Consider the following 25362-nt stretch of genomic DNA (forward strand, 5'->3'; position numbering starts at 1 on the left):
CCAATGTTACAAACCCCAAAATCACCTTTCGAGGAAACTGGCATAGATGGCTAAGAAGAGTTGGGAAATATCTGTTAAAGTGATTTAAAGATTAAATAACTTACTATCCTCTTTAATTCTCTGAATCACTCTTTATTCTATGAAACTGAAATCAGCCTCAATTCCAGCTATTTCCCTTCTGTTCCAATCCCAGGTTTAGAAGTAATGGGGCAAAGTTAGCTAGCATACATCTGGAGAAGGGCTGGTACCCTGTTAAAAAACATTCTCTTGATGGTACAGAGTTAAGGACACAGAAAAGAGGATTAGAAGAAAATGAGGCTCAAGAAGTTCCAAAATATGCTCCTGAACAAGTAAGGAGCACTAACTCCTTTATTGGTTCCAAAAGGAAGTGGAACTTTAGGTGAAAAAACTTTCTAGAAGGTCACCTGTAAACAGATTGCCACGTTGACTCTTGATCCAAATGTCGTGCTGACAGCCCGTGGAGAGAGGCCAATATCTTTGAAAAGCTTGGAGAAGGAATGCTGAAGGCTGACACGAGGCCGCTCCTCAGCAACGACCACACAGGTCCGGACACAGGACAGATTTATGCCTCTTGCCTGTAAAATTGTTTGATCAATAACACATCCGGCAAATAAATAACTAGCTACGCCTTTCTTTCTAGACAGGTACTAGAGGGCTAGAGGGCCTAAGCAATACTGATTAGAGGCACTGTCCCCAGCTGATATAATGATTGTGTATTTTTATTTTAAATTTCAAATCATCAGTTTCTTGGTTGTACAATATCTCGCCTTCCCTTCCTGTCCCTCTTTTACAAAGGGAAAATGAGTTTCTTTAAAAAACAAACAAATGCAGAATTCTTGAGTACAGTTTTTGAGTCTCACATTTCTGTTCTTAAAAATAATACTGTCTTGGGCACACAAAAGAAAATCAAGGTAACATAAAAGTCTGAAAGTTGACATTTCATACTTTCCCCCTTTTAAAATGCTTTTCTGATGCTCTTTTGTCACTTCTTGATTGCCCCCATCAATCAGACACACGATTTGAAAACACAAAAACGGATCTACTGAAACAGTGAAGCTATTGTCTTTGCTTCTTGCATCTAAGAACTCAAATCTCATCTGAAGCCGTGGTTCTCTCATCTTTATATAAGGTGCCATTTCTACCCAGCTTTCCACGGATCCTCCCAACTTTCACTATTCTTCCTCTCAAAGCAGGGAGCTAAGAAACAGTTGCCTCGGGGATCACTAAGAATCTGCTTAATGGACTTGCCAGAAAAGTGGGTAGAGACATGTCAGTGCTCTGTGACTGGCTGACTTTTCAGGGCCTCCCTGTGATGACAATGGAATGGATGACAACCTGGGGTGTCCCTTCTTCTCCTGACCTTTAAAAATACAATGTTTCTCTAATTCTTATAGGACCATCTCCTTGGTCACTTTTACCACCAATCACTTACTTTTAAGACTTCCACTTGGTTTCCAAGCCCCTTGGTGCACAGCTCCATTACTGAGTAGGAACAGAAAGTGTCCCTTATTTTGTACTGGTTTACAGTAGAAAGCCAAAGGAAAAGGTTGTTTTCTAGCTCCATGGGAGGAATTAAAACAGACTGGTGACCTGAATATACACTGTAACAGAGAGAGAATTGAGAAGAAATGTATGAGATCATGGCAGAATCCTAGAGACCATTATGTAAAAGAACTGGGCCCAGGGTTGCAGTCATTCAAGAACCAATGTCTCTTTGAGGAGGTGGCATTTATCCCTAACACAGGCAATTCTCTGACAAGAAAAGGGAGGCTCCTTTTCTACCCCCCACTACCACTTCATCTGACCATGTTCCCCGGTGCCAAGAACATGTTTGAGGGGGGCATATTCTGATCGTCTGGTCATATCCTAATTTATCTGTGTCATCCTTCAACTTGGCACTACTTTTAAGAAGGGGATTACTGGGTAAGAGAGGAAGAAGGTAATAATAGGCCATTTCCTTCTTACAATCTTAACTAGTATGAAAACAACTCAATGGAAAAAGTCGGGATAAAGACTAAATCAATATTTATGATGTATTTAGCAAACAAATATCAGGAACTTTAAAAAGGGATTAAAATCACAGTAAATTAAGATGTATAGTTAAGTGTAGGAAGGTAATAACCCAGTCTACCATCTCCCTTCTGACAGTTTCTCAGTTTGAAACCCTTACCTGCAGAGGCACCAGAGTGCAAAGCCAAGCCCACAGTAGGGGTCAAGGCAGATGGCTATCTGCCGGGAGGAGTACAGCTCACACTGTAGTTTGATGGCCCTACAAAGAGCATTTACAGCAGAGTGGGACATCTGCAAGGCATGAAGCAGAGAGGAAGACAGAATGGTGATTCCAAGGGCGAAACAACAGGTTTGGCCGGAATAGTCAAGTGGGGCAGCCCAGAGTTGGCTGCACACGAATTTTAATTTTCCCAAACCTCTCAAAGTGTAAGAGTGAGAAATGTGATTCCCATTACCCACCCTGCCCTGGACTTCAAAGAACTGTTCTGATTCTCAAACTTTAACATATCTCTTAGTTTAGTTGCCAATACTATGGAGAAATTAACAAAAAAATCCATAAATGGAAATAAATCCTCATTTCAAAAGCTCAATTTTTAAAAGCTCGGACCTATGGCCTCTTATTGGCTGATATTCTCATTATCTGACTGCAATGCTTCAAAAACACTTATGACTACATCAGCATGGATACTTTCTTTACTAAAGGAGATTCATAGCTCCTCTTGAAAGCAGTTGGATGAGTTGTTGTGACCAAAAAAACTGATGACCTTGGGGCCAACCTATCCAAACCTAGTTGGGCTGGTTCTGGAATGACAGTGACACTGGGCCTATATTCCAAGCCTCTGTAACTAGGGAGCATTTATCAAAGCTTGGATCATGCTGACATCGCCTTTTAGAACCTAAGGTAACTTCTATACTATGATACCACAGGAGTAGGATTTTAGTGGAGCTTTATCCATAATATGCAAGGGTTAGACTAAAGTGTGATTCTTGAGTGAATGACTTCCCAACAGCTGTAATTCTAATTATCTAACACATCACACCATTAACTACTGTGCTAAGTTGAGAAAATGGGCAATTTAGGGTGACTTGGATTACTGTAGAGGGAATAATAATTATGATAAATGTCACCATTTGGAATAATAAACCTGCATTAGCTCCAGGCTTCTGAGGAGTAGGTTAACAATGAAGAGAAGGCCCTAGGGCAATCAATTAATCAATAAACAAGCATTTGTTAATCACCTGCTACAAGCTTTACACAATGCTAAACTCTGGAAACACAAAGATAATGAGAGTTCCTGCTCTTATATTAGGAGAAACAACGTGAACATATAACTATAATCCAGAGTCCCTTACCAAGAAAATACAAAGTCATTTTTGAGGGAGTACTAACAGCTGAGGAGGTCAGGAAATTCATGATGTAAGAAGTTATACCTGAACTGAATTTTTTTTTTTTAAAGCAATCAGGGTTAAGTAACTTGCTCAAGGTTATACAGCCAGTTATTTCTGGGTGTGGTGCTAAGTGTCTGAGCCCGGATTTGATCCAGGTCATCCCACCACGGAGCCGGTGCTCTTTCTCGCTGAGCCACCTGGCTGCCCCTAAGCAATTGGGGTTAAGTAGCTTGCTCAAGGTTACACGGCTTGGTGTTTCTGGGTGGGTGCTAAGTGTCTGAGTCCGGGATTTGATCTCCAGGTCATCCCAACACTGGAGCCGGTGCTCTTACTCGCTGTGCTACCTGGCTGCCCCTGAACTGAATTTTTTAAAAAGCAGAGGATTTTAATAGGTGAGGAGAGGGTGGGAGACAGAGAGGGGTTGGGGGAGAAGAGAGAGAGAAAGTGCATTTTAGGCATAGGCGATATCCTGTGCAAAGGCAGAGATGGAAGGTAGAAGGCCTTTTACAAGAAATAGCAAACAGGCTGGTTTGGCCAGAATGTAGAGTTCATGAAGGGAGTAATATGCAATAAGATTAGTAAGGCAGGCTAGAGCCAGTGTGTAAAAGGCTTTAAATGTCCTGATGAGAAGTTTGCATTTTATCCTGGGATATGCTAGTGTTCTGTAAGCAGGTGAGTGAGAGCACAAAAACCATCCTTTAGAAATACCACATTGGTGGCTGTGGAGAAGGAAGACTAATAGGAGACTTCTGCAATAGTGCAGACAAAAGGTGCTGAGATCTAAACTGGAGTGGCTGTGATGTGAAGAAACAGAAGGACAAAGAAGGGAAAGCGGTTGTTAGGGCTGCATATAAGCCAGCCGTGGCAACTTGCTAGATATGTGTGGTGAGTGAGTGAGGACCTGAAGAAGACTTCAGGTTGAAGGATGGTGGTACTCTCAAGAAAAATGGCGTCAGATGTAGAGCAGGTTTGAAGGTAAAATAGAATGAACTGTTTGAAACACAAAGAGTTCGAGATGCATTTGGGACATCTGGTTTAAAACGTCCAATAAGCGGTTGGTGAGACAGGACTGGAGACCAGGAGAGACACTAGGGATGGATATATGAACTGGGAGTCCTCTGTAAATAGATGACAATCGAATCCATGGCAGTAGATATTACTGAGAATGTGTGTGCAGAGAGAAAAGAAGTAGGGCCAAAGGGAGGGCCCTGCAGCATGTCCTCAGGGCATGGGACATGGATAAAGATAAAAAAAAAAGAGACAAAGAAGAAATGCTCAGCTAGGTAGGAGAAGGAAGGGGAACCAGTGCTGCAAGAACCTAGAAAGAAGAGAGTGGTCAACAGGGTCAGATGGTGCAAAAAGATCAAGAATGACAAGGAATAAAAAAGGCTTTTGGATCTGGCAATTAAGAGGTCACTGAAACCTTGGGCAAGAGACATTTCTACTGAACGATGAGGATGGAAGCAAGATTGCACAGGGTTGAAAGCAGAAGTAGAGGCAATGAATGTAGAGCAAAGACACCTTTTTCAAGGGGTTTGGCATCAAAGGGACAAAAGAAAGATAATTGCTTGAGAGAATGGTTAAGTGCTAATGAAATTTTTCTAAGGATGGTATCTTTCTAAGTAGCAGCTGGTGAATAGGAGGAGAGATCAAAGATTAAAGAGAAGAGATGACTGAGAAGATAATTTGTCTGACAGAAAAGCAAATGGGCAATGGAATCAAGGGTAAAAGTTGAAGAGTTGCCTGAGTAAGAAGTCACCTCTTGTTCAGAGACTGAAATAAAGGAGAGAATGGGGGATGATGACAAGGGATTGTGGGATACACAGTTGTGCAAAAGAGGGAGCTCACAGTTTGTGATCTAAGTATAACAAGAAGTTTTCTGCTAAAAGGAAAGGGAAGCGGAATGGCATGTGAGAGATGTAAGGAGGCACTGTTCGAGACTAGCTGTGGGGAACCAAGAGTCAGGAAAAAATAAAAGAATGGCTATGTGGTGTATATATATGTATACATATATACATATGTCTATATAGGAGGGTATATGGGCCTATGAATACATATGTGAGTGTGTGTATATATGTGTACAGATATACATAGACAGAGGGCACAGGACCAATTGAATAGGAAGGGATGATACTTAAAAGGTGAAATTAAAAGGTGAGAGAGGAATATAATGAGAGGAGAGACAGAATGGGGTATTTATCTCATATAGAAGAGGCAAGGGAAAATTGTTACGATGGAGGGGAAGGACAGGAAGGCAAAAGGTAATGAGTCAACCTTATTATTTTCATTGAATTTGGCTAAGGGAGGGAATGACATACACACTAAATAGGGTATCTCACCCTACAGGAGGATAGAGGGGAAGGGGAAGAGAGGGGGGATGATGGAAGGGAGGGCAGGCTGGGGGAGGAGGGAAGTTGGAAGCGCACACTTTTGAAAAGGGACAGGATCATAGTAGAGAACAGAACAAGTGGGAGGGGGATGGGATGGAGGGAAATATAGTCAGTCTTTCACAATATATCTACTATGGAAGTATTTTGCATAGCTACACATGTACAACCTATATTGAATTGCTTATCTTCCCAGTGAGGGTGGGTAATGAGGGAGGAAGGGAAAGAATCTGGAATCCAAAGTTTTAAAATCAAATGTTTAAAAAAAAAAAAAAATATATATATATATATATATATATACTATTATTAATACTATCTTACATGTAACTGGGAAATGAAATATACAGGCACTGGGGCATAGAGATCCACCGTGCTCTACTGGAAAGTTGAAGGGGGGATAGGGGAAGATATAGGAGAGAGCAGATTGGAGGAGGGGATATTCAGTGGGATTGATGTTTTGGGGTGGTGGGTAGGGAAAACGGGGAGAAAATCTTTAACAAATCTTGTGGAAATGAATGATGTAAACTAAAAAATAAAAAAGAGAGGGAAGGGGGCGGCTAGGTGGCACAGTGAGTAAAGCCCCGGCCCTGGAGTCAGGAGGACCCAAGTTCGGTTCCGGCCTCAAACACTTAACACCCACACATGACAAACTAGCTGTGTAACCTTGGGCAAGTTACTTAACCCCAACTGCCCTCCAAAAAGCAAAAAAAAAAAAAAGAGAGAGGGAAAAAATAAATTATTTTCATGGAAAAAAAAAAAGAATGTGATAAAGAGGGATTGACGAGATTAACATAAATTTGTAGTAAACCTAGTTAATACATTTACCCAAGTGGATGGTGTTGGGAATCCTCCTGGGATTTGGAAATAGGCCAAGGAGCAACAATGTAAAACTGAACTGGTTCACTATATGGCCAAGATTGGGAATGGAGGAAAATCAGGGCAGGGATTGTATTTAAGTGCAATTTCACACAATCAGAGAATTTTAGAGTTGGAGGGCACCTCAACAGCCACCTAATCCTGAAAGAAACCTCTCCTACAACCTGACAAGGGGGCATTCACCTTCTGCTTCAGTGAGGGGTCTCTATCCCCTTCTGAAGCAGCCTATTCCACTTTGGAACAGTTCTACTTAGTAGTAACTTTGTTCACTATCAAGCCTAAATAAATTAGCCTCTATATGACTTTCACCCTTGCTCCTAGTTCTGCCCTCTGTGCCCAAACAGAACAATTTTTTGTTGTTGTTGATACAGAGCTAGCATTTGAACATGATCCCTTAACTCTACCTTCACTCCTGTAAGCATGCCAGTTGTGGAAACACTAAAATCGAGGTATGCCAGCATCTCCGGGGTGGGAGGTTTATACAGCTGAGGCAACCGCTTCCTGGGCAAATCATCTGCAAAGAAATAACCCACACAGGTCATGAGTGTTAGAACATGAAAATAATGGCCCATTTCTTTCTTTATATAGGCTGTCCCCACGTCTGGAATGTACTCCCTCCATACCTCTTAAAAAAATATCTATATATTTGTTCTGTTGTGTAATTTAATCGTTAAAACAATAATGGTAGGAATAATCATAGAGAGGTAGTGTGGAAGAGTAGAGAGAGCCAGCCTCAGAGTGGGGAAGATCAGAGTCTGCGTGCTGCATATGTCCTAGAAGAGCTGGGGCAAACCACTCAACCTTCGGGGCCTCCAATGCTCTCTCTAAGACTCTACCATACAGAACAACTGCAAACTGGCATAAGTAGAAGTTTCCTTGCCAGGCTGTGCTCTAGACTAATGAAATCACAGGCCCGGACAAAAAGCCATTAATTAATGCCGCTTGACATTTGAACATGTTCTATAAATTACAGAATATTGACATATCTCATTTTTTGCTAACTAGTACCCCTGGAGTAAGAATAAGCTGGAGTTTATTTTCACTGGTGCTACAGTAGTTTTCATTACTGCCATTATATAGATGAGGGAAACTGAGGTCAAGAGAAGTTTAATGATTTGCCCAAAGGTCAGTAAGCCATGGAATCAGGACTAGACACCAGCTCTCTCAAATCCTGATCAAGTCATTTTTCTGTTATGCCAGATCAAAAGGCAAGTGTAAGACCTTCTTAATACTTCAGAATCACCTTGGGCATCATCTTGCCCAGAGTAAACAAACTGGTCAATGATGGTGGTGAGTTATAACATGTGTTCACAGAACTTTTTTCATTTTAAATTGTTTTTTGAACTTGATATTCAGGAATCTTTGGATTTGGGTCATTATAATTTCCTGGGCTTTTTGTGCAATGCAATTTAGAACAACTGAATTTGTCTAATGAATATTTAATGTCGTGTCTATATGAATGTGCTACAATACAAGTATCATGTAAATAAGTATAATTTATATGTAATCTAGCATAATCCTCTGGGGTTTCTTAGGTAGCACAGCTGAATGAATGAATAGTATTTACTCTCAAAAACACTGACAGAAAGTCCCTAAGAACGGTGCTTGGAGGTCTAAAGTCATGATGACCCTTTCACCTGTGTCAATGATGGTTGGCCATGTTTTCACATCAACAGCTGCTGCTGCCTCTCTAGACTTCAGCAACCTCATCAGGTTTTGAGTTGTGAGAATGCAGGCTGCTTTGCTGACCTAGTAAACAGGTGTGAGAAAAGAAGAAAAAAAGGAAAAAAACTGTAAGCAGTAGTGACATCAAATATATTACTACCTAGGCAAGTACTCTTGTGTCAACTTTTCTCTTAGAAGCTCATGGGGACCTCAGATATCTGGGCAAAATTTCTCATTTCTCCTTTTACGAATAAGAGAAAACTGAGGCCCAGAGATATCATGACTTGTCTAAGATAACAAAGGAAGTTAGCGGAAGAGCTGGAACTTGAAGTTAGGCCTTCTGATGTCCAGTCCATGAAGCAAGTATGAAAAATGGTGCTATCTCCCTTATATTTTTTTCTTCCTGAAGCATAGAAAAGGAATTTGTTGTCCATTTCTAGACTTAGAACAAAATTAATTTCTGTACTTAGTTTTCTCTCACATACTGACACAAAGCAACAACAATAATGTCTGTTTATATAGCACTTTAAGGTTTGCAAAATACTCTCCATACGTTTTCTTTATTCGACCCCCACCACAATCCTGTGAGGTGTATACTACAGGTATTAGTGCCTCATTTTACAGATAAGGAAACTAAGGTGAGATCGGTTAAGTACCTGAAAGTGGAATTTGAACACAGGACTGCCCTGACTCCCAGTCTCATGCTCTTTTTGCCATACTACACTGCCTGATACATTTGGAAAGCAGGATTTTTGTTCTCTCATCTCTTAACCCCACTATCCAGATGATGGTGAAGTTTTTACAGAATTCGCCTATTAGTACTGAAGAAAATCTACAATAAGCATTCCTTGAACAGAAGCCATTATCAGACAAACATTATATGCATTTAAAAGTAAAACAAACTGCCCCATCCTCCAAGTACAACAGGATTCAATGCAACCGAATTTATCTTGGACCTTGTGACACTTGGATACTAAATATTCTATAGCGACTTATGTCACTGGGGCCCTTTGTTTGATTAAAAAAAATAATTTTGTGAATACCACGGGAACAGACTGTTCTACAAATATACTAGGGCGTCCTCACTAGACCAGATCACATTCCAAAGTAACAAAATCAATAATGAGTCAGGATAGGGAAGGATGAAGGGGTTATGTGGAAAAGAGGCTTTAAGTAATAAAAGTTATACATGCCCTGCAACAGGCACCACGTACACTTAAACTCTCTAACTCACTAATCGTCATTGCAATATAGCGCTACTATATCTTCAGGCATTATATAGAAGTTGAGAAACAAGATGAAGGTGAAGAGATCTAGCAAAAATCAAAGTAAGTTCTCATAAAATTCTTAAGTGAACTCTGGTCATTTCAAAATGAAAACCAATTTGGGAAATCCCTGAGAATCATCAATTGCCTGAACCCAGATGGGATGGTGATCAAAACAAAACCACTAGCTCGGTTACACTTAGCGCTTACATCAACAATCATGCGGACAGTGGGTAGGGTGGCAGTAAGGTTCTGAGCATGAGGAGGTCGAACTGTCACAGGAATGCACCCAGCATATAGACAGCCATAGAACGCAGCAATTAACTCAATGCCTGCAAGGCAACAGGAGGGGACATGGTCACAGAATATCATTTAACATGCCAAGTATTAGAACTCTCAACAACAGATAATTTATATACTGTTCATCAAATCATATGCCAAATGGGTAATTCAGATAAAATTCCAGCAGTGTATGTTAACAAGGAAATTCACAAAGGGGAGAAAAGAACAAAGCCAAAAGAGAGAGCTCAAGAAAGTTAGTGAACACATTTTTATGGGGAAAAAAACTGAGGTTCAAAAAAAGCTCAATGATAAAATGTAAAGTCCTGTACTTAGGTTCAAGAAAACCTCCTGCACAAATACTATCTAAGGTAGTCATGATTTAACAGCTGTCCACATGAAAAAAGACCTAAGAGGCTAAGTTGAAATGTTTAGATTAGGAGAGATAATAGTTCTGTGTGCCTCACTCTGGGTCAGATAATACTGGGAGTATTGTGTTCAGGAGTGGCAACTATGCATTAAGAGGGACAGAGGAAAAGAGAAGGGAGGATAATGAAATGTATGGAAATTAGGCCCGAGGAGCAATGACTGAAAGAATGGAGAATGTTTAGTTGGTGGAAGGGAAGATTGTAAATGGGGCTTGTTGTGTTCCAACATTTGAAGGGTCATTAGACTTTGTAATTTGTAAAATTTGTAAAATTGTAATTTGTGAAATTTGTAAAATTTCAGGAGGCAGAATAAAGGCCAATTACTAGGAAGGACCAAAATTTTGTTATAAGGAGATAGATTTTCATTTAATATAAAGAACTAAATTTTTTTTTGGAGAGGGGAAGGCAGAGCAATTGGGGTTAAGTGACTTGCCCAAGGTCACACGGCTAGTAAGTGTTAAGTGTCTGAGGCTGGATTTGAACTCAGGTTCTCCTGACTCCAGGGCCAGTGCTCTACTCACTGCACCACCTAACTGCCCCTGTAAAGAACTTTCTAATAATTATAGGTAATCCAAAACAGAATGAACTGCTTCCCTAGTGAGGTAGTGCTCCCTGGAAATAGTCAAATAAAGGCTGGATAGTATCCGCAGAAGGGATCCTAAATTGGGTGGGCGCTCGTTAGATGGTCTCTAAGGGTCTCCTCTTACTCTAAGATCATGCCATGAAGAGAGGAGTATGAAGGGAGTGGGGTATAAAGTGACAGGGACAGAAACAGGGTAAGAGACAGGAATAAAGCACAGTGCAAAGAATAACAAAATAATCTAACTATTTCAACTTGCAGTTTTGTCACTGTGCATACCAAACTGTCATCAAATAATTCTGACTCTCTTACTATGAAGAAGAGGATGCTGGAGCAGCAGGAAGAAAAACCACATAAGAACTGAAAACACAACAATAATGAAAGCAATTCACAGTTTAATCGGACCATGAAAATTCTTTTAAACAAATAGCATTTCCATGACACTTCTGAGTCATGGTGATTTTAGAGATTAGTGAGTTAGAAATAGCAGATGAAATATTCCCTGTTCCTGAACTTGTAGACATGCAGTGCCTTCAATGATTCAGAGGTTAAGTGATGAACAACTGAAGCTCGGGATTAAAGAATAAGTATCCAAAATCTTACCAGGTGGATAAAGAAGCACTACGTTGTCCCCTGCATTTAGGTGTCCCTTATCATAAAGGATCGCTGCAATTCTCTCTGCTCTCTTGTGAAGCTGAAGGCAGCTGGCTGTACACACAGTGGTTCCCTTTAAACAGAAACATAGTCAATGGAATGGAAGTTGAGCTGAGAAGCAAAGAAAACAAATCTGAAAGCAGAAAATACAATATAATCAATTCTTAATCTAGGCGTATATTATGCCTTTGGGAAATATATTTTTGATATATTTTGAATTCTAGTTCAAATTCTCTTTGTCAACCAGTACATAGTTTTGTGTTTATTTTCTTTCCTCTTTTTAATCTAAGTTTAGGAAATGCAAATTAATTTCATGTTAACTCAAGTCAAACATAATTAGAAAGGTATGATTCTGGATGAAAAAAAGTTTATGAACAATGCAAGCCAAACTCCTTAATAAAAGAGCTTTGGATTATCTGTGCTACTGCATACTTCCATTAATGACCATAAGAACTATCTGTATTCTAAGAAGAGACAGTGGAACAAATTATGCTGGCAAATAATAGTTTAATCCTCTAGTAATTTTGAAAATCATCCTTAATATTTGTTACCAAAAAAAAAGGAGATTTCTTGTGTGGACTTAAAATAGAGGACACTTTTACTGAAAGAATGAGAACTCTCTCAAAGGTACTTAGAATAATATAGCACAGTATTCAGTGGAATTGTTTCATTCCTGATACCTTGGCATTCAGCAGGAGGAAGAGTACATGGTCAGGAGTGGCTTGGGCTCTCCACTGTAATACCTCTGCCAGAAACTGGTGCTGTAATCATAGAAAAGAGAAAACAAGGTCATCAACTTGAGTCTTCTAAGATGCCTCCTGTTCTACAGATGCAAGTTCTATCACAACTCTATCTACTGCAAAGCTACATCTGGAACACTCACCTTTCTCACCAAATCATTCTCTTCAATTTGCCCAAGGTCTCTCCCTGCAGCTTGTGCAATTCGTTTTCCAGCAACCAGGTTCCCAACCATCACAGAGGCAGGACCTACAACTGTAAGCAAAGACAAATTCATCTTGGAAATTCACCTCAAATTGTACTTCTCTGAAAGTGTATCCAAACTGAACTGAACCATCCAAGCTGGTTCATATCGAGCACGAACTTAATTTGCATTAATCAGAGCACAAAATTATAAAGATACTACACCTAGACCTGCAGATCTGGAGAATCTTTTAGGGGGAATAACAATAATAGGGATTTAAATAAAGCTGCAAAGTTTACAAAGTACTTTACATATATTATCTCATTTGATCTTCACAATGATTTTGGGGATAGGCAATCACTGTTATTATTATTCTCCTCATTTTACAGGGAAGAAAGGTGAGCCTCAGAGAGGCTAAGTAAGCAACTTGTTTGTGATTGCACAGCAAGGGTCAAAGGCTGCTTTGCTTTTCAAACCCAGGTTTCTCCTAACTCCAAGGGGAACTACCTGTCTCCTTGGATAGAAAACTTACTAGATGGAATCAGAATTGCGCAAGGTACAGAGGAGATATTGTTGACTTCTGGGCAAATTAAGCAAGCTTTTCAGTATACACTTGCATATATATATATATTCATCGTACATTTTTTGGGAGGTGACATCAGCAGCAGTAACCATGCTACTACCAGTACTGTATTGAAGTACTATTCTCACCAGCTCTACACAACTCCTCCATCCATCTGTCCCTGCCAAATGGGAACCTGGCCACAGCATCGCCTTCACTTTTCACAACTGCGTCACTATGTCCATTTTTAATACTATACATTGAGACCTTGTGCTACGCCTTCATCATTGTCTCTGACTGTCCCTGGAACAGTTAATAAACTATTTCATCTCTACTTATCTATTCATCTACTTTGCACTCTGAGATCCTGGCATACAATTTTAGAATTAAGTAGTTTGAATGGAAACTAAGGAAGGGAATGATACAGATTCAATACAAGTATTGTTACTTTGAGCATCCAAGAGAATATGGTGACAGTTTCCCCAAACAGAATCCTTTATTTAGAAGGTATTTATGTTCTCAACTTCAATGTGATGGGATTTGGTGTGTAAACTGTGTGTACTTACTTTGGCAGAACAGCGTTTTGTAAGTTTTTGTCATTACTTTTATTTTCTTTTTTTCACAGTTGTTTTTATTGTATGAATTGTTCTCCTGGTTCTGCTCACTCTATTCTGTACCAGTTCATCCAATACTGCCTACATTTCTTGGAAACTTTCCCTTTTATAATTTCTTAAAGCAAAATAATATTCCATTACATTTAAATATCATAATTTGTTCAGTCATTCCCCAATTGATGAGTATCCCATTAATTTCCAATTCTCTGGCAACACAAAGAGAATTGTACAATATTTTTGTATCTCTGGGTATTCTTTTTTTCCTGCTCTTTAAGGGCATAAGCCTGGCCAGTAGTAATTCTCGATTAAAGGGTATGCAATTTAGTAACTTGGCACAGTTCCAAATTTCTTTCCAGAATGACTGGACCAATTCACAACTGTATCAGTAGTGCATTAATATGACTATCTTCCTATAGCCTCACCAACACCTGCAATTTTCCTTATCAGCTTTGTCAATATGACAGATATTTTCTTTATTTGTTTTTAGTTTCTAACACTCACTTCTATAAGATCCTGAGTTCTAAATGTTCTCCCTTTTCTTCTACTCCCCTGTCCCCAAGATGGCATGCAATCAGACAAAGGCTATCCATGTACAAACATAATAAACATATTTCCACATTAGTCATGTTGTAAAGAAGGATTAGAACCAAAGGGAAAAACCACAAGAAAGGAGAAACAAACAAAAAAAGAAAAATTAGTTTATCATTACTTTTAAATGTAAGTAGCATTACATATATATGTATGTATTTTGATCCATGAATCCTTTGATCAGCAGGATGCAGGTTCATCTATCCCACTTTTCTGAATACAGGGATAGTGTCTTCATCATTTACTAGAAATACCAACCCCAGCACCTAGTAAATATGTATGTCCTAGCTAGGTACAGTGGGTGTTCAATAAATGGTGATGATTAAAAATGCAAGTACGTATCTAACTGGGATAAAATCTTCATTCACTGGATAGCCATAGTTCATATTACTAGACAGAAGAATCCACTTTATATAAACATCTTAATAGACAAATAAATCTGCCACAATTTCCCAGAAAGATTGAGAGATAGCAGAAAGAGCTTTCAATAATTTACTGCTGTACTTTGCAATCTTTTTTTAGCAAAATATTTTAGTTTTTCTCATAATTAAATACTACCATATGCCCACAAATTTAAGCAGGTGCCATTGAAAGAAAATGGGTTAGAGTATATTTTTGAAATATTTTGCTTTAAAAAACATACTTCTGGGATGAGAGGAAGTAATGCGTGGTGGCCAGAGCATGCAGCTTATGACTCTGAGGAGATGATTCCCATTGTGAGACCCTGAGCGTTACTTCAGCTTTTTTCATCAGTTTCCTCATCAGTAAATAAAGATGCTAATTTAAATCATGTTTTGGAGGGTTTTTTTGCTCTAACATGTGATTGTTTCTCAGGCATGTACAAATATGGGGCTCTCTCATGCTATTAGCAGCAAATAAAAAATACCTAACTTTTCAATGAAAATAAATTATTAATAAAATCTGAAGCTATGGAGGTAACATAGTACATATATATGTATTCCATGACCTGAATCTGAATCCCAGTTCTGCCACTTACTTCCTACCTGTACGACAAGTCACTGAACTTTTATGAGTCTGTTTCCTCATCTATAAATGAAAGGATTAGTTTGGACTAGGGGTTTTTAAACTGGGGTCCATGGACCGATTTAAAGAGTCTGTGAACCTGGATGAGACTAATCTCTAACTAAAACTTAGCATTTCCTTCAACTGTGAATTAAAATAAAACAAAACAAACCCATTACTCTTAGAAGGTGTACATGACCCAGAAAAGGTCCATCAGCTCTGGTCTGGATTCAAGATCACCTTTAAAGTCCCTCCCAGTTCTGGACCTATGATCCTATATAGGATCTAATCTAAATCCTAATGATCACTATGTTAGAATGGCAGCTTCAAGGAACCAGGAATTCCCTTATCCTTTAATCTAGGTTTGCCCTGAAAATAAATTAAGCATGCTTGGATTTCTTGATTTGGCAATTCTGAGTCTATTAGCTTTATGGTGACTTGAGCTCAACTTGTGTTTAGATACAGACAGTTTTTGTTAGGTGTCATATCCCCCTAGACTCGTAATTGGTTCAAAACCGGGTACTTGAATATGGAAAGGGGTGAAGAATAATCTCAGGGAGAAAGATTTCCCAGAGGACAGTCCTTCACCTCCAGTCTTGCTTAGGGTTTGTTTCCCCTTAGTTCTAGATGTAGGCTTCTGTTACTGTACCAACTATAGTGCTGCTCTCAGACCCCACAGTGATATATGAAGAATCGTATCACTGAGAGGTGACTAGTAAAGACAGACAGCTATAAACCCCAAGAAAGGGGCCTGTATTGGTGCTTTGTTACCCTTTGTGTCATGGCTTCTGCATAAGTCTTGTCAGCCTAAACTAAGTGAAATGAAGAGAATCTAAATTATAGCAAATGAAACAGGCTTGAATCATCTTTCTTTCTCTAAGTTACAATTTAGGCCTTGAAGTCAACACATTACCTGGTTGTTTCTGCCGGGGTTTTGGCAAATTCGTGACACATGTATGTGGACACATAAGAATATTACAAGGATGCAGAGACCCCTCCAGAAAGTGCTGCTTTGTTTGAGATATATGGATTCCTCCAAGTGGAGTTTTTGGCAAAGTATTGGCTGGAACTAGAGCAAGACAGTATACCCCCACTTGATGAATACTGTCAATTGCCTAAACAAACACAAAGAAAAACTGTTAATTAATCAACGTTATTCTATTCAAGATCAGATCCTCCTAACACATTTTGTCACCCCTTACTGCTCTGCATCTTTTCCTTTCTCCCTATTATATTTTTGGTCTAGCATCAGGAAATTAACACGGTAATAGACAGAAGGGAGACAGTGCTCCTTCCATTAAGGCTTTGTAAATCAGTATTTGGGGTGGGGGGAAGAAGGAAGGAATCAAGGTTGGGTGGATAGCAACAACCGCATACACCTCAAGACATAAGTGGTTCATACACCCACAGGCCCCTCACTCCTTTTCTATCTGTGGCAGAGAGAAGTGAAAAACAATGCAAAAGCAGTCTGAACAAGCACACAGATGGTTGTAATCTGCTAAATAAGCTCCTATGAGTCTGTGGACGAGTCACAAACTGGACCGAGCCGTTAGGATATCTCATTTGGCAAGCTGAGGCAGACTACCACTCCCCAGCCTGGTGGAATTTAGGCAGAATGTGTTTGCTATAGCAAATGCACATGCTGAGTTTAAGGACGAGGAGATGTGGCCTTAAAGGAGAATGGGTTGGCAAGTACAAGCAATCTTATAGGGTTATTGTCCTCTTCTCATTCTTAATAAGTATTTTTTATTAAATAACAAGAAAACAGAGGAGTGGTCTTAAAATGCATATTTATTTCTAAGTATCACTCAGCAACACAGGCTGTACAAAGGGGAAAGGATCAAAAAATCCCTCACGTTCTTGTACTTCAGGCTCTATAGAATGCCAACAAGCCTATGTTATGAGTGTCTGGGATCTTTCATCTGGAAGTACAGTTTCTGGCATTATGCCACCCTTCAGTGATCTTTCCTTGGAAGATGCTGATTTAGGTGCTTACTACATGAGTACTTAACTGATAACAAATGATTGTTTCTCTATAGTTGCTGCTATAGCTCTGTTCATGTGCCATGCTGTCTGTGAAAACTTCCCCGGCTTTCTAGTTGTTAAAGCTGTCTCCCTACTCCTGGTATCACCTTATATTTATTTATCTGCTTTTATACAGATGCATGCTCTCTGAGGGAGTGGTTTTATTCTTGTCTTTAAATTCCCAGTACCTTGCACAAAGTAGGCACTTACTGTTTACTGAACTGAATGATTCCCTTTGATCAACAATTTATGAGAAGTGCCTTTTCTTATCCACTCCACCTCAAGCCATTACTATGATTCCAGAGCTCTGAAATATGAGAAACACATGGGATACAGGAGAGCCAAGCCACTTGTGTGCTCTAGGCAAAGTCTCCAAATTAGATCCATTTGTATGTTACTAATTCACTGGGGTACTGTGAACCTTCATTATAACACATGCAACTTGGCTTGCCACAAAATATAAAGAGCTGAAAAAGGGAAAAGAAAAGGGAATTTTCTGTTATTAAAAATGTGCATTTACAAATCAACAAATAAGCATTTTAAAGGACCTACTATACAATTTGTGTTTAGACACAGACAATTTTTGTTAGGTGCCATATCCCCCTAGACTCATAATTAATTGGCCATATTAGGTACTGGGGATAAAAAGGGCAAATCTCTCAGGAGTTTGTACGCTATCAAGAGAGACAACATGTACACATAAAGTATGTACAGAAAAAAAACCCAAACAAATGCAAGGTAGCTAGGTAAGATGATTTCATAAATCAACAGGCAGAGAGAATCATTCACTTCAATGTAAAAAAGTGCTTTTCTCAACGTGCTTTTCCAGTGTCATGACCCAGTGCCTACTGGCTCTAAGGCTGAGCCCTGCTTCTGCTGTCTAGTGCCTATTCTACGACAGGAATGGTGTTCCTGGCACTGGGAAACAATGGTCTTCATCCACATGACTCAAGTCAAAAAAATATAATGTAATGACCTTCCCCAAAGTTTATTTTGCTCTGTTCATAGTGCATTCAGGGTTCAGTTAGATGGGGATGACTGAAGTGTGGAGGACTTCCTAATAACTGGAGTTGTCCAAAAGCGGATCCGGCTGTGTCGGGAAGGATATGCTAAGAATTGCAGAGCAGGTTTTTGAACGAGGACTAGATGACCACTTGTTCATGAGGTTGTAAAAGGGAGACTTAATAAGGTAATGGGTTGGACAAGATGACCTTTGAACTCCCTTCCATTTGAGGTACTGTAATTGCTTCTTAATTCTGAAATGATTTAGGCAAAAGGGACACACATCTGTTTCTCCAAGTGAGAGTTTTTTCAAATCTATTTTTTTCTTAATGCTAAATAAAGTTCTATCAAAACCAAGCCTCTTTCAAGGCTTAAAGGAGTGAGGAAGAGAAGAGGCACAGATTTGACACATACAGATCAATGAAAGCATTAGAGGACAAATTATAAGGAAGCCAACATTTACAGCCAAGCTGCTCTGGAGAGTGCGAGGTGGGGAAGGCAAGGGAATCAATGCAAGTTTTCACCAAATGTTACTATGCAAGGCATCTTTCATTCTATGTCAGATACATTCTTGATACGTACAAATCCTACTCATTCTGTGAGGCACAGCTTAAATATTATTTCTTCTAGGAAGTGTTCACTAACAATGCTGATGGCCAGTGACCCATCCCATCTCTGAACATTCTACATTTATAGTGTATATATGACTATGTGTATAGACTATTTAGTGCTACTTCCTATTTCATACAACTAGACTAGTTCCCTTTTCCTTAAGGGTTGGAACCATTCTTTCCTTGAACCTGCTAAAATTCTTAGTACAGTTCTAGGCACCTAGTTGTTCAATAAATAACCACTGACGGGTTCAAAACTAAAAGTCGAAGATAGGTAACCATATAAAGATCATCTGTTTTATGGATAGAAAAAGTCAAGAAAGATGAAACTGTTTAACTCAAACTTACATAAGAAGAGACAAGAGTGACATGCAAAACATGAGAGCAATTACTGAGTGGAAATCAAGTGGCAGGGTCTTGGTGAATTACTTTGGACAGAATGAGTGGCACCTACCAGTCCTCTAACCTTTGCCAGAAGTACCCAAATCTATATGGATGACCACTATAAAGAACAAGGTGAGGGCCACAATTTGCAGGTGAGAAGAAAGCTAACATCCTCATCATGACTAAGTAATGACTATTCTCTCTCTAAAAACAAAACCTTCTGGACCTAACTCCCTAGGCCTGAGAGGGTGGTTTACCTGTAACACGCGGCTCATCCACTGGAAGCTATCTTCCTCAGAAGCATCAGGCCGCTGCTCGGCCACCACTACGATGCGCTCATCATAAAACACAGATACAGAGAACACAGCGATCCTGAGAAAAGAGATCATAAATACAATGACACATTCAACCCCTACTGAAATGAAATAAGGAAGCATGGGGTCCTGGGGAGAGCACTGCACTAAGAGCCACAGGAGCTAGCCTGAGTTCCAATTATGTCACTTGCTAGCTGGGTAATCCTGAGTAAGCAGCGGTGCCTCAGTTTTCTCATATGTGAAATGAGACAAGTACTTACACTGGCTAATTCACAGAGCTATCATGGGGCTCACTTGAGATAAGTATATAAAAACTCTGTGACCACAAAACATACATAATAATAGCATATGTAAATGTGGGCTATTGCTATTACAGAGAAAGGGGACATCAATGCAACAAAGATCAGTACTAAGTGTCACTCATAACACTCTAGGATCTGAAGATATAAAAGAAGAAACAGAATAATCCTTGAGAAAATTACAATATAACAGAGGTTGTACAAGAAATAAAAATAATCATAATTAACATATACTAATAAGATATGTTCATAGGAGAGGGCCAAAGATACATTATAAAATATTTGAGAAAGGAAATCTCTCATAAATAAGGAGATGAAGGAAGGCTTCAGAGAGTGAAAGGCAATGAAACTGGGCCTTGAAAAATATCAGAAGTGTGAGGAGACCATCCTTTGAATAGGAGCCCTAGTGTGCAGAAAATATGGAGGCTGAGCCTAGGCCTGGAATGTAAATTATAGCAAAGCAGTAGCTTAGAAAGGTAGGTTGGAGCCAGATTATAGAAAGCCTTAAATTCTAGGGTAAAAAGTTTATTTTATGTTTGAGGTTCTTAACCAAGGGATATGTGGATAGTTTTCAGGGGTCTGTGAACTTGGATGTGAAAAAAAATATGTCTTTATTTTCTCTAACCTCTAACTGAAATTTAGTATTTCCTTCAGTTTTTAAAACTTTTATTCTGAGAAGGGGTCCACATGCTTCACCAGCCTGGCAAAGGGGGTCCATGAGCACAAAAAAGGGATCTATTTGTAAAAAATATTTATAGCAGCTCTTTTTGTGTTGGTTAAGAACTGGAAACTGAAACCACCAATTGAGGCATGGCTAAAGAAGCTATGGTATATGATTTTGATGGAATAATGACTGTGCTGTAAGAAATGATAAGCAGGATGATTTCAGAAAAACTGAGAACGACTTATATGAACTGGTGAAGTGAGCAGAATCAGGAGAACACTGTATATAGTAATAGCAATATTGTACAATGAAAAACTGAATGACTTAGCTATTCTCAGCAATACAATGAACCAAGATAATCCCAAAGGCTCATGATGAAATATGCTATCTGCCTCCGGAGAAAGAACTGATAACATCTCAATACAGACTGAAGCATGCTTTTTTCACTTTTAAAAATTTTAATTAGAATCTTCTTGTACAATGACTAACATGGAAATGTTTTACATGACTGTACATGTATAAACTATATCAGACTGTTTACCATCTCAGAGAGGGGAGAAGAGAAGGGGAGAGGAAGGGATAGAATTTGGAACACAAAACTTTAAAAAAAAAAAGTTTTAAAAAATTGTCTTAACATATAATTGGGGAAAAAACAAAATAGAATTTTTTTAAAAAAAGAAACCTTTCCTGGTCTAATCCAAAGCTAGGGCCTTCTCTCTGAGGTACCTCCAATTTATCTTGGTGGCACAGTGTATAGAGCGCCATGCCTGAAGTCAGGAAGACTCACTTTCCTGAGTTCAAATCTGGCTGCAGACACCTAATAGTTGTGTGACCCTGGGCAAGTCACTTAACCCTGTTTGCTTCAGTTTCCTCCTCTGTAAAATGAGCTGGAGAGGAAATAGAAAACCACTCCAGTATCTTTGCCAAGAAAACCCCAAATGGGGTCATGAAGAGTTGGACACAACTGAAAATGACTGAACAACAAAAACAGCATATCTTGTATGTACGTGGTTATCCACATTCTGTCCACTCCAGTGGAATGTGGCGGCAGAAAGCAGAATTCCATTCCCTGAAGGCAGGAACTGTTTTTGCCTTTCTTTATGTTCTCTTTGTGTTGAGCACTTAGCTCAGTGCTTGGTATATAGTAAACACATAAATGCCTGTTCACTTGGCTTCACTCGGGAACAGGGAATTAAAAACTTTTAAACGTGTATTTTTCAAAGTTCTGTCACAAATGTAAATTAATTACTATGAAAAATCCAGTCCAATCATTCTATCAAGAATTCTTAGCCCTTATCTAATGCTCTAAGCATATCTGAATTTTCTACCACTCACCTGCCCCTATAGACAGTCTTTATCGATTCAACTGCCAATCCAGTAGCAACAATGTCATCAGCGTTATGTCTTCGGCCACTAACTATCTGCAACCCATCCATTTTTCCAACCACAAATACAAGGCTACCCTGAAAAATAAAACATAGCAGCCAATGGGTATCTGATTTGAGGGAACATATGTCTGTCTCATTAAGAACTGCCTGCTCCAGACAGAAGGCCTTCCCCCTCCTATTTGTTTCTAAGGCAGAATATTAAATTGAAACCTTTTAAGGTTTTGTATTTTGTAAGGTTTGTATTTTTAAATACAAAAGAGCAATGAATGATCCCATCTTATTTTCCACATTAGCCAGTTGCACAATTTATTTTCCCATTCCAGATTAAATGGTAAGCCTATTTTTGTTCTAAATTTTCAACTCATTGATTTACATGTTACACTTATGTAACATGGGTTCTCTTCTAGAAAGAGCAAACAATCTCAGGGGGAGTTTAGTTTCCTGGTATTTTAAAACACAAATTGCTTGTGTCTGAAAAGAAAACAAGAGATACTCATTCACATGTTGTTCAGAGATCAGTCTGTAGGGATCAAGGCAAATGGCAAAGTCACATGCTGGTGTTTTATGCAGGTCAATCAAATTCTAATTATAAAAAAATTAATCATTTCTCTTCACTGCCAGCTTTTCTGAATTTTCCAAACATACTTCAATCCTGCTTATAAAGGGCCATGCTATGTAACACATGGTAACTACTTTATCATGGTAGTACCTCCTCTATTGCTGAAGGTAATTCTGTCACTATCTTCTTATAAACTGGAATGTCTTAACCAAATCAAATTTGGCAAGTATAACCGTGTAATGACAACTCTGATAATTAGAAATATCTTATTTTATGGAGCCAAATAAACTGGGTAGCCAAAGCAATACAACCTATCTCATAAAATAGATTATAAATTCTACTGAAACTATTTTAATTAATAAGTCATATTTCACAGTCCCACCAAACTACTGAAATAATAAAAATCTGTTATCTACTCTGTATTTCATCTTGAACACACAAAAAACATGAAAACTAAAATATTACTTACTGGCCCAACAAATCCAAGTAATCCCGATCGGACAAAGGGCACTTCCCCAATAGGAGACCCTGCAGCATTAGTTGGAATTACCTTAAAGGAAAAAGGGAGAGGCTGAAAGTAACATAGTAGTTTTAAAAAATATATTTTTTGATCAAAGTCACTACTAAATTAGACATTTTAGTAAAACACTGGTTTTATGGGAAACATTCCTAGGTTATTTTTGTTTTGTTTTGGGGCATGGAAGGCAAGGCAACTGGAGTTAAGTGACTTGCCCAAAGTCACACAGCTATTAAGTGTATCAAGTGTCTGAGGTCAAATTTGAACTTAGGTCCTCCCGACTTGAGGGCCGTTGCTCTATTCACTGTGCCACCTAGTTGCCTCCATTCCCAGGTTTTAAACAAAGTAATATGAAAGGAAAAAGGTAATTTTGATTTATAAATTCAAAGAAGCAGTTTTCTTTCTTTTAATTACATTTTAAAAATACTATTTTTCTAGCTTCCATCCATTCATTCACTTACTTATTACTCAAAATCAGCCACATGTAGCTCCATGCACAAAATCCATACTGTAGAACTGAAAAATTTTCATCATCCCAAACCTGGAGGCTTCATGTCTAAGAACTGATTCTTCCAAAAACAGAAAGAACTACTGTATGAGAATATTGTTTTTAGGAGATTAGGAAGAGGCTAGGAAGACAAAATACAGGTAAGATAAATACCTCAAATGTGTTTTTGGTCACACCAGCAAGCCCAAAGTACATCATGCCTCCTGTTCTGGAGCTGACACAGATTTCTCCAATTTCGTCTGTTTTGCAGAGGTGGGGGGGTCCATCTGGTTTTACAATGCACATCATCCCTAATGTATGGAAAATATGGTTCATGAGCACAGGTCACCAAATATCTTAAACTATCCATAGAAATGTTGGCATAGTTGAAATCAATATTATCCCATTCTCTTTCATAGGATTAGTGTCATAAATTGAGAGCTAAAACGGACTTCTGAGGCTGTCTAGACCACTGGTTCTTAACCAAAGGTTCTGTGGACAGATTTCAAGATGTCTATGAACTTGGGTAAAAAAAAAAATGCATCTTAACCTCTACACGGAAATGAGCATTTTCTTAAGTAATAAATGTAATCAACAAACCAAAATTAGTATTAGCAGTACCTATGACTTTGTCATCAAAAGAACTCACAGATATTTTAATATCACGTTATAACTGGAGAACTCAAAACACTGTTTATGCTCATCATTACTTTGAAATAACTAAAGTTATTAGACTTACTGCTCAATCACTGTTTATGCTCATCATTAATTTGAAATAACTAAAGTTATTAGACTTACTAATCAATCACGTTTGTAATTTTGTCTACAGAATATATTTCAATGTAAGTAATTTCCTTTGCAATTCTATGTATCTTATTTTATGCATTTAAAAAGATTATTCTGAGAAGAGGTTGTAGCAGCAAGCACCCCAAGTGTCCTCAGGGTTTGCTGACAACACAGGTTCTTAGATCTTCTTTGTTAAAGGAAAGCAACTCAAAATGGGTTAACAAGCTTACTTTAATCAGTCAAACATATATCGTTTACCTCATTCAGGGGAAAAAGGTCAGCACCCTGAACTTCAAAGTATACAGGCAGAATTATCAAGACAGAAACAGATCAAGTAGACAGCTTTCCAAACTGTCCAACCATTACATCCATACCAAATCAACATCTGGGTTTTTCAAAGCTGGGGGGCTCTGGACAATGGCTTCCCAGAATCCACATCAAATCACAGAACACTTCTCAAAGTGAGCCCCAAAACAAAGCCTCACATCAGGGCTTATATAGCCTTCTCCTGGCTCAGAGAATGTAACAACCTTTTGGACCCACTGGCCAATCAAAAAGTATCTACTGAAAAACAAGCCTCCCACCCCAGGCTCCAGGTGCACTTTAGCCTAGGGGCAGGGAAGATCTTTAAAATTTACATTCCCATTACAGAGGTACACACGTTTCACTAAGTTGCCATAGGGGTCCCTGACACACAAAAAAGTTAACTTCTGATTTAGTCCAAACCTATCATTTTATAGATGAAGATTGTAGGCTCAGAGAGGAGAACTGGTGAAGGTCACAAAGGAAGTTAAGTCGCAAAGCTGGGATTTGAACCTAGGTCTCATGACTCCAAATCTGGTGCTTTTTCCACTTAACATTCCACCACATTCAATTACTACATGTATAATTACTATGTGTAAAATTTGCCACACTCAATTTACATATAACACACACTATAGATCTTAAGGCTACTATGTGTCCCTATTGATGAAAAACAATTTTGAAAGCAAATGAAACTAGGGGTTTGGCTGAGTCTTACCCATCCCGCTAATGCCTCTAACCCTCGGCATCTCCAGGAATC

General features: G+C 38.8%; 1 protein-coding gene across 2 annotated transcripts in view; it reads right to left on the reverse strand.

The window, feature by feature from the left end:
* The window catches only part of DIP2B (disco interacting protein 2 homolog B), a 201471-nt gene that overhangs the window by 25845 nt on the left and 150264 nt on the right, over positions 1-25362 (reverse strand). For both annotated transcript variants that reach the window (XM_069092563.1, XM_069092562.1), the window contains 14 exons: positions 23688-23824; positions 22979-23059; positions 21898-22025; positions 19543-19657; positions 16177-16378; positions 12438-12547; positions 12235-12315; positions 11504-11627; positions 9824-9945; positions 8321-8432; positions 7088-7197; positions 2192-2322; positions 1454-1622; positions 426-596 (listed from right to left, as the gene is read on the reverse strand). In XM_069092563.1, the coding sequence (XP_068948664.1) occupies positions 426-596; positions 1454-1622; positions 2192-2322; positions 7088-7197; positions 8321-8432; positions 9824-9945; positions 11504-11627; positions 12235-12315; positions 12438-12547; positions 16177-16378; positions 19543-19657; positions 21898-22025; positions 22979-23059; positions 23688-23824 (1793 nt within the window). The remainder of the gene's footprint in view (positions 1-425; positions 597-1453; positions 1623-2191; positions 2323-7087; positions 7198-8320; positions 8433-9823; positions 9946-11503; positions 11628-12234; positions 12316-12437; positions 12548-16176; positions 16379-19542; positions 19658-21897; positions 22026-22978; positions 23060-23687; positions 23825-25362) is intronic.

Source organism: Petaurus breviceps, unplaced genomic scaffold (genome assembly GCF_028583685.1).
Source record: "Petaurus breviceps papuanus isolate PSGF00001 unplaced genomic scaffold, PetGlider_PUasm1.0 191, whole genome shotgun sequence".
NCBI classification, from domain to species: domain Eukaryota; kingdom Metazoa; phylum Chordata; class Mammalia; order Diprotodontia; family Petauridae; genus Petaurus; species Petaurus breviceps.